The following is a 13,943-nucleotide window of genomic DNA, read 5'->3' as shown; positions in this document are numbered from 1 at the left end:
CTGGCCAAGTAGCTTCATTTGGCAATATCCACAATTGGAGGAAAAGAAGGGACAGGAGAGCTTTTCAGTTAATCTGTCCTGATCCTGCACACCTAACCAAAAATCGGCCCTGGCAAGCAACAGGAGCCCCAATTAACAACAGATCCTGCTCCCACTGGCCCGGTGCTGCCAGCTGCCTCCCCGTCGGCTCCCTGGGCCGTGGTACAGTCCCTGTCACTAACCCTGGGCTGGCACCCTGGTCCTCTCCTTCTGAGCTCTTCTTGGGCAGGCTACTTAACCCCGAGCCCGGCTTTGATCTGTAAGAGAGCACACCCAGCAGCCGCCTTCTGGAACTCCTGTCTTTTTTTCCTTCTGTTGATTTTTTCCCTCTTCTCCTTTTGCTCATCTATGACCCCGTCTCTCTTTCAAAACCTCTTTAAAAGTCATCTCTACTGTAAAACCTCATCCATTTCTCTTTACCCTCAAAGTTTTCTCTGAATGGTTCCCCACCGAGGGTAATTTTATCACACAGTTCTAGATGTGAAAGTTTTGTAAGCCACAGTGCTCAACACCTAGATGTTATTAGGAATCCCTCTCCTCAGCACTCACATTACCAGTCCAGAGGCTCATTTCTTCAGTCGCATTGTTTTGTCCCTTCTGCTGGCTGCTCACGACTGCTCCAAGCATGACCCGGCAGCCAGCAGCTTCGGTGTCCAAGTCCTGAGGGTGCCTGCTGAATCTGAATCCCAACTCCCTGCCTGTCCAGGTGAGTTCAATGTACATTAACATTTGAGAAGCACGGAATTCGACGTTAAGGACCTCAAGGGTACAGATGGTATGGAATTGCCAGAAAGCCCTCCAGAACCTGCAGAGACCTCTGAGCTGGTGTTATATGGGCGGCGACAGTCTTGTTGTCGAACTTGCCCTCAAGAATATCGCCACGTGACCGGTGGTTTGCCAGCAATAAAGCTAAAGGCCTGCCTACGTCTGCTGCATATGAATGATGATATTTACAGGAACAGACGTCACCTGAGATTTCTTTATGTTAAAAGCTCTAAAATCACATCTGCATAAAAAACACAGAAGGGTTCGTTTAGGATAACTCATTATCAGGCTGAGTGCTTAAGTCCTTGGCAACTGGAAGGAGAGTCAGTGAATTGCGTCGTCTCTCTTAAGAGTGAACGGCCTCCTCTCCCCAAAGCGAGCTCGTGTAAATCACAGAGGCTCCCTACCCTTCACAGCTGATGCCTCCTCACGTTACCAACGCTGCTGAACATTTTAATGAAGTTCAGAAACCACAGGTATGAAAGGACAGCTGGCCTGGGACTCCCACGGCCCACGTCTGGTGCCTCTGCAAAGTCCTGCCTGAGAAGAGTACTCTGGAAACCTGGGGCAGCTTCCCCTCTTCCCAGGACACGGCGGTCACGCTCCCCATCAGCAAGATTAATTTGGGACTCCAATTGCTCTATCATATGATCCCTTCCTAATGATCAGCAAACCATCTCCCAGAAAGGCTAGGCCGAGGCCCAACAAATGAGCAAATAAACCAGGCTCAACACATTCCACCAACTGATCATCGTTTAACGTTATCTCTTAGGGACCAGGTCTTATTTATAGAGAAAAAAACAAAAGGCTCCATTAGGAAAAAATAAAAAGAGGCTGAGTATGTAGAGATGGGAAAGCGGGTTGTGGGGTTAGATCCAGGTTACAGCCCAGCCCCAGTTAGGTGGCCGTGGGCGAATCTCCTGGAGCCTCACTGTTCCTCCTTTAAAAGGGGAATGATACCACCTGTTTGGTGCCTCTGCAGTTCACTTGAAAGGATGCACACAACATTCTAGCGTCTAATACCTCACCCAGTCTAAGAGCTCGGTAGCCCAGGACACGTTAGATGTTCTTGCTCTGCTGTGCAACTGGCTCACTGGCTCCCGCCCCGTGCTGCAGGCCCAGCCCCAGCGCGAGCCGCCTCCAGGAGCTTCCTGCTCACCTTGATCATTTCCGCCACGTAGCTCTCGGGCCCGGTGTACTCGGTGGAGTCCTTCACTTTCACCAGCACGATGAAGCACAGGTAGTGCCACATGTTGTGTTCTTCCTTGATGTGCTCTTCAAAGGTGACAGTCTTGTTGTCGAACTTGTCTCTCTCCAAGCCTACGGAGAGACAGAAAGCCGCCAGCCCTAAGTGAGCAGCCACACGGAGCGGCAAACCCTGGGAGATGACCGCCCGCAGGGGAGGCTGCGGCTCTAGTCCCCTCTTTGTGCAGAGCTGGGTTCCGTAGCCTCCTCCACGCAGTCCCTTTTACATCCCTGCAGGGAAACCCAGAGTGCGGGGGAGATGGACCTGGGTCTGCAGCCCACCTGGGCTCCCTCCCGGTCACTGTTTAGTTTCCACGTGCCGTAGTGGCCTTGTCAGGGAACAGGGTGTGGGGGGGGTGGCAGAGGGGTGAACTTTAAACACATTTTGAACTTTAGATGGTAAGTTAGTATTTTGCAGAGGTCTGGGCAAGCCATCGTAAAGCCAGTTTCTGTGGATTCCTGGATGGTGCAAGGAAATACATGATGTATAACAGGAGCCACACTTCTCACTGTCAAAGAAGGGAGCCCAAATATGGAAAGGGACAAAGAGAAACACTGCAATGGTGAAATGGAATAAGAGATATGGGTATGAATTCATCCTTTTTCACATGTACGTAAAAATCAGTGCAGAAGTGTGTGGCATGTGGTTATGTGCACACAAACCCTGCCGAGTGTGCAGGTACATGTCTACTCTCCATCTGTGTCCTCATAAGCCCTGGGAGCAGGCACCCGGCAGCACAAATGCACACACCCCGTCCCCAGATCACAGCTTCCAAATGCCCTTCTTCACTAGAAAGAATCAGAGCTTTGTGGAAAAATGGGCGATGCCAGGGCTGGATCAGGGAGTTACAAGCTCAGCTTGAGCCTGGAATATCTCACAGCACTAAGAAAGGAAGGAAGTATATAAAAAAATGGGGTGACATGACAAAACAGAAACCAGCCTGAAGGGCAGGACACTTCTGGGGCATTCTGAGCATCCGAACAAATAATGACATTAAAGGATTATAACCCACTGGATTAAATAAAAATACAGGAATCCGTGTTGTCATAAATACAAAAGTATTAATACATATAGTATACTTACCTACACGAGAAGAGAAAGTTCTTTCTTAAAAAGCCAGTTAACAAATGTAGAAATCATAAAGTAAGAAAATCATCACTGGGCAGCCATCATAGTAAAAGAGCCAGGCAGAAATCATCAGTGGGCGTTAAAGCTAGCAGATTAATGTTTAATTTGAAGAATAATGGGATGTTTACATGGTCTCAGAATATCTCCTTATAAAATGATTCCCAACTACAAAGAGAAAAAACCCTAAGCTTTAGTGGAGAAACCTGGCAATTTCCACCTTAACTCAAGTGACTAGAGTTAATATCACCGGTTAGAGGAGGAACAGGCATCACATGCCTCCTGAAATGATGCCCTGAGAGTAAACACTTCTTTGATGTTCCTACAAAAAATGCATAACCCCAATTCTACCATGAGAAAACATCAGAGAAACCGAACCCACAAGACATTGACCGAACTCTTTAAAAATGTCACCGGAGGCTCAAGAGCCATGACAACAGAATGCTCCATACCTGGGCTTCCACTGGCGATAAAGGGCATTACTGGGATCAAGGGTGATAGGAACAGGGTCTGCAGAGTGGCAGAGTGACCTCTTTGCTAATTCCCTCATCTTGGTGACTATACTGCATATGTGTGAGAGAAGCTTCTTGTTTACGAGATATACATAGAAATATTTAGGGATCAAGGAGATCACGCCAGTGGATCTCAGACTGTTTGAAAAACTGTGTATGTGAACAAGCCAGTGAAGGAAGAGATATTTGAGAGAGTATTTGGGGACTCTGGATGAAGAGCAGACATTTTTTGTATTGTTCTTATCATTTTTCTGTAACTCCAGAATTGTTTCAAAACAAAAGGCCTGAAGTGGTTTTAAGGGGGCAAAAAGCAGATTTTAGTTTTTAAATGGAAAATGCTCATTTCTTTGTGGAGTAGATGTACCAGCAGGAAATTTCTATATTCACAATAACCATATTAGGAATAATTGTGAAATGAGCACTCAGTTACCACATTCCCACGTGGTTGGTTTCCATTTCCACGCACCTCCTGTGGCTGTACCGACGATGGTTTCTTGGGCACCCCATGCACCCTCTACCACTCAGCACGGAGCGCCTACAATGTGCGGGGTCTGTGCTAGGAGTGCTGCACGGACTAGCTCTCTAAGCCCCACGATAATGCCTGGAAGGACATACTATTATACCTATTTTACAGATGGAAAATCAAAGTCCAGAGAATGAAGCGACTACCAAGATTATGTGACCCATAAGCAGCAGAGACTCAGAACCCAGGTCTGAGTCCTGAGCCCAGGCTCTGAGCACAGTCACCACACTCCAGGCAAGGAATATTCTTTCGTCTGATGCCCGATACCATTTGCAGCGGAGACCTCCACAGCCTGGCTCCGATGAAAGATCTCGAGTCTAGTTACTTAGCAGGGGACCAAGAGATGCTCTGCAGCCTCCAAAGACGAAAGTCCCCCAGACACATTCATTTCAAACTATGTGCGCTTGTATATCTGCCACGGGAACCTTCAATCCTGCAGACACACTGGCCCCAGGAACTGTGGCTCCAGGTCCCTCGGCTGCCAACACCCCCCAGCAGAAGGGAGGCTGGGGAGCGGCCCCCCAGCACCAGGGGCCCAGTGGCCTGAGGAGGCGGCAGCACCTCCCTCGCTGCCCAAGGCCTGCACACCACCCCTCCAGTCCGTGGGGCCGGGCTTTCCTGCGACAGCCGGGCCACCACACTCACCGCAGATAAAGCACGTGGTCTTTAAGATCTCCTCCTTCTTCTGCTTCTCGCTCCTCAGGTCAGCAAAGGTGTCGATGATGACCCCAAAAATCAGATTAAGGACGATGATGATGACCATGAAGAAGAACAAGAGGTCATAGATAACTCTCGCGGCAAAGAGGGGCTCCTAGAAAAGAGGTGTCTCTATCAGTGAGGTCACCCCACAGGTAAACTTTGGTCTGCAGGGCACAGGGAAGGAGGGAAAAGGCCTCAATGGGCCCAACCTTCATGGCTCACCCTCACCCCATGGGTCTGCTCTGTCACAAGTTCAACTGGGCAGCACACCTGTCTCTTTTCACACCCTTTGTACCGAAGGTTGGTTCTGCTGGTGTCGCATGGTGTGTGCCTGAGAGCCACTCCCTGGCATCTAAGGGGTCTTGGACGTGTATTCACGAAGGCCGGACCCGGCTGGGGGTGGGCAACAGGCATTTCCATGCACCAAGCAGAGAATGGAAGATCCCCCCCCCCCCCCCCCGGGGCCCCTTAGATGCCAGGGAGCTTGCCCGTTCCAGGAGGTCAGGGGAAGGAAGGAGCCTCAGGGAGCCAGCTCTGCTGTCCTGGGTTTCCACACGTGCTCTCTGCCTCGGGCTCTGGCCGCCCGCCCCGCCCCCTCTGCTGTCCCTTCCCCTCGGATCCGGCTACCTCTTTGGATGGCTTCCTGAGCACGTCTCCTACTCCGCCCCCGCTCCTCAGCCCGTGACTCAGCACTGTGACGATGCACATCAGCAGCGTCTCACACGTGTGCTCTTTGTCTTGCTCCGTCTCTTCCGCAAGGACCAGCTCTGTGAACACGGTGAGTAACAACAGATTTACGTGTGGGCAAAGAGCGACCATGGTTCCGAGACGGCGTTCCCTGCGTGCCAGCTCCCCAGCTACACGCAGGAACAAGACAGAACTGTTAAAACTAAGGAACCAAGTGTCACATAATTTCTTTCAAAAAGGTGATGTTACCTGGGACAATTCGGTTTTCCTCACCCAACTCTTGCTAGTTTCTCAAGCCAAGTCAGAATTATCTTTCCCTATATTAAATCCAAGAGAATCACTATCCTTTTCAGATTTAAACTCCAGTCCCAGCTCTGAGCAGGCACTGGACCTTAGCTGAGTTGCTTAATACCGTGAGTCATGAGTATCTCATCTCTCAGCTGAGGGTAATCCCACAGCACCCAGGCTCCTCACTGGCTAAATCCAGCCACATTTTACAGCAGGTCCCCTGGTTGAATAGCTTTGTATTAGACACTGTCCATTCCTAATAATTTTTGGAGGAAGAACCATGTCTTGCTGCCTATCTTGTTCTTTTCGGCAACTGCAGGCAGAATGGTCTTGCTAAAACAGATCTTATCCTATCGCTCACCCACTCCCCCCTCAACTTTTTTTTTTAAAGATTTTATTTATTTATTTGACAGACAGAGATCACAAGTAGGCAGAGAGGCAGGCAGAGAGAGAGAAAGGGAGGAAGCAGGCTCCCTGCTGAGCAGAGAGCCCAATGTGGGGCTCCATCCCAGGACCCTGGGATCATGACCCAAGCCTAAGGCAGAGGCTTTAACCCACTGAGCCACCCAGGTGCCCCTCCCCCATCAACTTCAATTTATTCTTTGGGTAAAGTTTAACCTCCTCAGCCTAACATGTAAGATTCTTCGTGATCTAGCCTTTTGTTGACCTCTCTGGCTTCATTTCTCGCTACTACTATTTCTCATGATCATTTTCTCCTTCAACACACTATATTCTACTTCCAAGGCTTTGAACACCTTATTCCCTCTAACTGGAACACCCAACCCTCCTCCAATGTCCAAGATTCTACTGTTTTAGTTTAACTACCACCTCCTTGGTGATACTCTTACTCCAGTATTAGGCCAGGTGCCTATTTCTGTATTCCCTCCTTATTCCTAGCATTTCACATACTGTCTAATAATCCCCTAGGTGCCTGCCTGCTGGCTCCCTCCCCGATAACGTTGTATCTTAGAATACAACACAGTCCCTGGCAAATAGGGGCACCCAGTAAATAGCGGTCGAATCAGCCAAGCGGGTATTTTCTTCCCACATAGCCTTCTTTTCCCTTTATCTCCCTCCGCTTTCCCAGCCTTTCCCCTCTCCTACTAGCCTTGCTTCTGAAGAGTAAATCTGCTTCCAATATCATGTAAGCCATCTCAGCTTCTAGAGAAGCCTAACACTAACATGGGGCTTAAGCCTACAAGGTCCTACCTTCTTTGGGTGCCGGAGAGGAGCAGTTTTCCCCAGTCTCCACCCTACACACGTCAGAGTATAGGAACTCGCTTGCCAAACTCTCTCCGGCTTCTGGGAAAGAGAGGAAATTTTATGATGAACAATCTGGCAGCATATGGTTAAAATGTTTGAAGTCCCCAATTCACGGCTGATTAAACAATTCTTTACATAAATAACACCCTACATTCCTGCATATAAATTCAAGGCAGAGATGCAATTTACACTTTCATTTGGTGATCTGGATGGGAAAGGAGCCAGAAATGTCAATTCCTGTAGGCTTACTAGAAATATCGCACTTAAATAGCACCTCTCCAACTTTAAAGACACACAGCTGAAACTCTTCGACAAATACTACTGTATGTACAGACTCCAGCAAGATTTACACCAAGTCTGCACAAAAAGCATCAGTGAGCAGGAGTGAAAATCTAAGGTCCAGACCAGTTTAGTTCGGAACCCTAAGATGGTTGGCAGCAAATTTCACTTAGAGTCAACTTGGCAGCTGGAGTTACATGCCAAGAATGAAGTATTTGGGAGAACAAGGCTGCCTGGCTTAGCCAGTGATAGTAATTCAAGTTTCTTCCTTAGACTCGGGGCTTCTGGCTCCCTGATTAAAAAACAAAACAAAACAAAACAAAACAACCCAGTAACCTTTTACTTAATGGTGTTCAACTATTTTAATTGAGACAAGGTATACTTGGTGATAACTCAAGTATATGATCATTTTATTTCATTTTCAAAAGTGGAAATGAGTTCTGTTTGCTCTCTATAAAAATAATGTAAGCTCACTGTCAAATTTACATATCATAAAAAAAGACAAAAAACAAACAAACAAAAAAACCCACAAAAACAACAACAAAAACAAAAAAACCCTAGAGATAACCATTGCTGGGGGGAGGTAATATTCTTCCATATTTTAAAAGACATATATGAGCTTTTTCATCTTTTAAAAAAATATGTGGATCCTATTACAGTTATTACTGCAATTTCCCACCACAGCTTTGTGAGTGCTTTTCCTTGAAGGTTTACAGAGATGGGCCCTGTCTGCAGGGGAATGCCCCCCACAGGACCATAACCTAATGGAACATCCTACATTTACACTGCTTCCACTTTCACGCTGCAGCGGAAATTCTTCCATATACATCTGTTTCCACACAAATAGGCAGCAGGTTTTTCCTTTAAGGATAAATTCCTAGAAGGAGCTTTACCAAGCCAGAGGGAGGCATCCCCCTATGCTTTCAATACACAGGGTCCAATTCCTTTTAAATGAGTTGCATTAGTTTAAAATATGACTTTAGTGAGTAAGATAAATGTAGGCTCTGGACCCTTACACTCAGTATCACACATACCATACCACCCTTGGAATAAAGCGAGAACCAAGCCCTGGAATCAGAATTCATCGTCTGAGTGCCAGGGAGAAACCTACATTGCTAAAGTCATCGTTCTCTTTTGTTCACCTAGGAGCAAGAACTGTCCTCTTAACGTTAAAAAGATCGGAAGATCTCAAACTCACCTGGAAGAGCGGTTTCATTGGGCAACCTATCTACTTCCAAGATAAAATCATCTTTGAAGAAAAGATAGCCCACTATTGAGAACAGGTAAACCAGGATCAAAGCCAGAACTGCTGTCAAGATGATGGACCGTCCATTGCGAGTGACACTTTTAATGACATTAAGCAGAGTCTCTTCTCTGTATACCAAATCAAAAAGCTTTAAAAATGAACAAAGAGAAGACAATGGGACAGTTTTAAGAAGCCTCTATGTTAGATGTACACAAAAATCTCATAATGAAAACTCGATTTATAGAGAATTTACCCTTTTAGAAACAAACACAAAAGCATTCTACTATCTTAACACTTTATACTTGCTTTTCTTCCTGAAAACTGAGATGGGGAACATTAGCATAGAAAAGGTGGGCAGAGGCAGCAGTAATTTCCGGTGGGACTCAGACAGCTGAGAGGTCCTGGGGATGGAGAAAGTACAGGGTAGTTCAGCGAAGGCAAAGGAGAGCAAAGGATGAGGGTCCCGGCATGTGTCCGCATAGGCAGTAGTAGCTGAGTTTCTGCTAAGGGCCAGCCACTCCGGATACAGGATTGGACAACCCTGGCCCTTGTCCTCAGGGAGTTTGGAGTCCCACAGGGAAGGCTCCGTCCAGCAGACAGCAGGAGGCAGCAGGGACTCTGGAGTGTGAGATGCAGCCTTAGCTCAAGCACAGGACATCAGGACGGTGAGCTGGGTTCTCGCTCCTTCCCCCTGAGCCTCTGTTTCCTCATCTACAGAAGGGAGGACAGGGAGCTGCTGTGAACAACAGCTACATAATGGATACCGTGTCCGGGAGATTGCGGACAGCCGCATGTATGTGCTGTGTGCACACAATAAATAGTAATGATTATTTCCTGATGGAGGGACTGGGCCCAGGTCACACAGCTTATGGCAGGGACCCTGGTGGTAGTAACACACCGGGGAGCCTAAGCCCTTCCCATCTCCCTAATGTGGAGGGTGGGGTGCAGAGCCCCCTTGCGAGCTCTGTGGGCTCACAGTCTAGGCTCGCCCTCTACTAAGAGACTACTTGCTCTTTGCAAGAAGTTGGCCTGTAGGTACTTCTAGGAATGTGATACAGATGGCTAGTTTTCTCAGGTATTTGGCTGTGGGAAGAGTACAGAGCCGTGGAGGAGAGTTCTGTGGGCTTTTTCTTGGAGCAGGGTTCTAGTTTGGCCTCTGTGCTGACACCGACTCTTCTGAAGTTCTGCTTCCACAAGGCTTTGGGGCATGAGTGCACAGCCAAGTGAGTCAGGGGACAAGGGTTTGAATCCTGACTCTGGTTTTAATTTGTAGTCACATGTAGATCAAACCATGTAACCTCTCTGAACTAGCTGGTGTCCAAGTCCCTTCCAATTTATAGTTTTACATCTGAGTTCATTTTCTGGTCAATTACCTCTTCTGCCTCCATAAGGCCAATCTGTGTCCTGAGACCTTCCTTGGGCAGGGCACTGGGTATAATAGGAGACTCAAAGGGAAGGAAGCAAGAAAGAGGCGTTCGGTCAGTATAACAGTACAAAAGGCTTATGTTGCTGTTGCAGTTGGTTAAATATTTTCCAGCAACCTACCATGAAGCAGCAAGTGAGAGCAACTTCTGACAATAAATGACACTTGTGTTCTGTGGGAGGACCTGTAAGATTCTGTAGCCACCAAGTCATTGAGATGGCAAGTGATTGCTTTTTTCACTCATCTGTGATTTCTGACTTGAAGATAATGGACAAGCATTGTTTTATAAAGGAAAAACTTTCTTCTAATTGGAAAGTTACACACATTCAATGGAGAAAACTTTGAAAACACAAAAAAGCACAAAGAAAAACCAAAATCACCAATAACCCCACCATCTACTCGAGTTATTTCTTCTGCAAGAGCTACACTGGAAAAATGTAATAGATACAATATACCACAATCCTGGCATATGGTCAGTCTCTTTCATCAAGCAATCATGAAAATTTCTGTGTCAGAAATGATCACCTAGAATGTCCCTGTACAGAAAAAAACCTCAGTTTACTTAGCCAAAATATTTACTTTTTTTTTTTTTTTTTTTTTTTTTTTTACAACAGTCAAGATGTTTCCAATTGCACGCCATTAAAAATAATGCTGTGATAAACACCTTGCCCCTTGCCTCTATACATACTTATCTGGTTATTTCTTCTTGGAGAATATCCAGAAATGGAATTATTGGGTCAAATGTTGCAACAGAAACATATCGCCCCATCGCTTTCCAGAAGGCTGTACTGATCCACACTGTCAGGGGATGGGGGATGGGGGCCACAAACTAGAGCACGCGGTCATAACACCTGAACATGCTTAGCCCTTTGAACCTTTCCAAACATCACAGGTACAGCTTGGGATCACACTGTTGTTTCAATTAGCACGTCTGTGTTTAGCAGTAAATTGGACATTCTTCCATGTTTACTGACCATATGGATTTCTCCTCCTGTTACCTGCCCATCCGTGAACTTGACACATTTTCATCTTGGGCTGTTAACGTTTTCTAAGGACACATTTGGACGCAGGCTCGAGACCAGGTTCAGCCAGTCTGGGCCCCCACTGTCCTTTTCTGGTCTGCTGGCAGGGGCTTTCATAACCCCGGGATATGTGGCTTTTCCCTGCTGGAGTTAACTCTCCAATTCCCTTCTTTTTTTTTTTTTTTAAGATTTTATTTATTTGTTTGACAGAGAGAGATGACAAGCAGGCAGAGGCAGGCAGAGAGAGAGGAGGAAGTAGGCTCCCTGCTGAGCAGAGAGCCCGATGCAGGGCTCGATCCCAGGACCCTGAGATCATGACCTGAGCTGAAGGCAGCGGCTTAACACACTGAGCCACCCAGGCGCCCCTCCAATTCCCTTCTGTCACAGGTTTTAGTCCTTTGTCTGTGATTCTCGGTAAACATGTTAAACACTACTTTTGATACCAAAAGTAGCATGTCACCAGAGACCACAAGTCACGGGCCAGAAGCACACAGGAGGGGCATCCAGCCACTGTTTAGTCTGATCCTGGTGAGTTCTCTGAAAGCGAGCTGAGCCCAGGTGGCACCGACAGCTCGGGGTACTGCTTCTGTGACGGAGGAGAAACGTGAAAGCAAGAATGTGAACTGCCCTGGGAAATACCAGCCGCACCAAAGTAGGGACTTTTTCACGAGCTCAGATGAAAGGCAGTTCAGGGCTGGGCTCACAAGCTGACTTGGCAGTCACCAGAGCTCAGCTCCTCTCTGGTCTCTGGCACTTAGTAGGTGACTTTGGGCAAGTTACCTAACCTAACCAAGCCTGTTTCACCATCTGTCACTTGCAGACATTGTCTCAGAAGTCATGGTGAGAGACTGTATAAAAAGGGCACATGGGGGAACATTCCCTAAATGGCAGTAACGATGATCTTGTAGACCATGAGCCTATAAGGGCAGAGAGGATACTGGTTTGTCTCACTACAACAGCCCTGCATCTAGCTCGGGTACCAACCAGCATCACAAAGACCAAAGGCAGAGGACTTGAAGGTGCAGGCAGGGAAATGAAGCCAAAGGGACGCAGAATGTAGGCGAAGTCAAACCCTCCCAGGAAGAGATGGCGCTGTCTGAGGAAGAATCTCCTGTGTCTTGGGAGAGATCCATCAGCAGGGATGTGGGAGACCTCCTACTGAGCTCTGCCTCCTTGCCCGGGAGCACCCGGGGCTCCCTGACTCCACACCCCGATCCTTATCCAGGGGCATTATTGTAGGAGACAGAAAGGCTCAGAGGTATATAGGGAGCTCTCAAGATTTCTGATAGAGTGACCAAAATAGGCCAAATAATGGCAATCTCAAGTACATCCAGAGACCTCTCTGCCTAAAACCTCAAACTATAGCCAGACCTATTTTAAAATGAGGCAAAACAATCCATTTCCTTCAGCCTGCCAACATCTACCACTAATGGAATGAGCTAATCCTGATGACCTGAATGGTGAATTCTTGATGGTGTTTTGGATGGCAGAGGAAGTAAGCGATGACAAAGACAGTAATAATAGCTGGAATTGCTAAGCATTTCTTGTGTGGTAGTGCTATTCTAAGGCCCTGATGTGCACAGCTGCAGATAATCCCTGTGGCAGCCCTGGAAGGGGGACAGCTTGTTCTCATTTTGCACATGGGGAAACTGAGGCACAGAACCAGTGTGTCACCGGTCCAGAGGCGACATGGAGGATACCTCTCAGGAGAGTTTTCCTCGCTCTATCCTTCGCAAGTAAGTCCCTCACTTTAAGTCAACACATAGGCTTGGATCATTTTTTATCCTCACATTTTAATTCTTCTGGTCTGGTTATGGATCCTTTTGCTTGCAGACAGGTCAGTTTCATGCTTCCTGTCATTTGATGTAGGTACAAGGCAAAGGTTTCTTATCTACAACTCTGCAGGTCTAGACTCCCCCTAATGATGGGAAAATAAGTAGCTATTTGGTCTATAATTTAAAAACCTGCTCGGAAGAAGGTGACTGAACCAACTCATTTTATAGACTATCAAAACATTAATCACTTGACTGAGAATGGAACAAAATAACTTCCAGGGAAAAGGTGTCCCGGACCAATAAATCTATTGAGGTCACTGTCCCGGATCTTGGGACTTTGAAAATAGCTCCTCCTCTTACTTCGTCACTAAATATTCTCCCTGGGAAGCAGATCCCATGAGAATTGTCAGATGCCAGTCTCAAAAACATTCTCCTCAGTAAGCGCTGGCTGAGTCCAAGAAAGCAAGGAAAGCAGAGATGCATGTGGAGGACGCATCCCCTGATCCAGACCGCAGGTGCTGTCTACCACCGGAAAGTAAAAGGTCCAATGTGGACGCAAGCACACACCAGCTGATCTTTTACCAGCTGCCCTGCTCCCTGGGGGGCTTCCTTCTCTAGATCTCAGAAATGATGCACCTGACCTTCTTAGACCAGACACACCAATCACCATTAAAAGGAGGGGTCTGTGAAGAGAGACACGGGACACTCCTCGTTTTCAACATGTAAAATCTTTCCGTACCAGGAACTCACCAGCAGACTGTAGAAGAACTCGTGGACGAAGAGGCCCATGGCGCAGATCAGTAGATACAACAAATGGTAAAGGAACTCAACATCCAGAACCATGGCTCGGTAGCCTCTGGTGAATGTTCCACAGTTGCCCACAAAGCTCATTAGAAAGATGATTTTATTGCAGACCTGAGAATAATGACAGGAATAGCCAGATAAGCACAGACCATGCTGAACTGCAGACTTCGTGACAGCCAAGGGCCATTTTCACGCAATGGTATTTCCGCTATGGTGCCCAAACGAAGCTTCCTTTTGCACCAAGTGC

The 13,943-nt window shown here is 47.2% G+C and overlaps 1 protein-coding gene across 10 annotated transcripts in view; it reads right to left on the bottom strand.

The window, feature by feature from the left end:
- The window catches only part of ITPR1 (inositol 1,4,5-trisphosphate receptor type 1), a 334,496-nt gene that overhangs the window by 25,301 nt on the left and 295,252 nt on the right, over positions 1–13,943 (bottom strand). For all 10 annotated transcript variants that reach the window (XM_032325752.1, XM_032325745.1, XM_032325771.1 and 7 more), the window contains 6 exons: positions 13,643–13,807; positions 8,625–8,820; positions 7,094–7,186; positions 5,537–5,676; positions 4,856–5,021; positions 1,964–2,124 (listed from right to left, as the gene is read on the bottom strand). In XM_032325752.1, coding sequence (XP_032181643.1) covers positions 1,964–2,124; positions 4,856–5,021; positions 5,537–5,676; positions 7,094–7,186; positions 8,625–8,820; positions 13,643–13,807 — 921 coding nt within the window. The remainder of the gene's footprint in view (positions 1–1,963; positions 2,125–4,855; positions 5,022–5,536; positions 5,677–7,093; positions 7,187–8,624; positions 8,821–13,642; positions 13,808–13,943) is intronic.

This window comes from Mustela erminea, chromosome 1 (assembly GCF_009829155.1).
Source record: "Mustela erminea isolate mMusErm1 chromosome 1, mMusErm1.Pri, whole genome shotgun sequence".
Classification (NCBI taxonomy): domain Eukaryota; kingdom Metazoa; phylum Chordata; class Mammalia; order Carnivora; family Mustelidae; genus Mustela; species Mustela erminea.
Note: the sequence above shows the minus strand (reverse complement) of the source record. Positions and strands in the feature narration are given on the sequence as shown.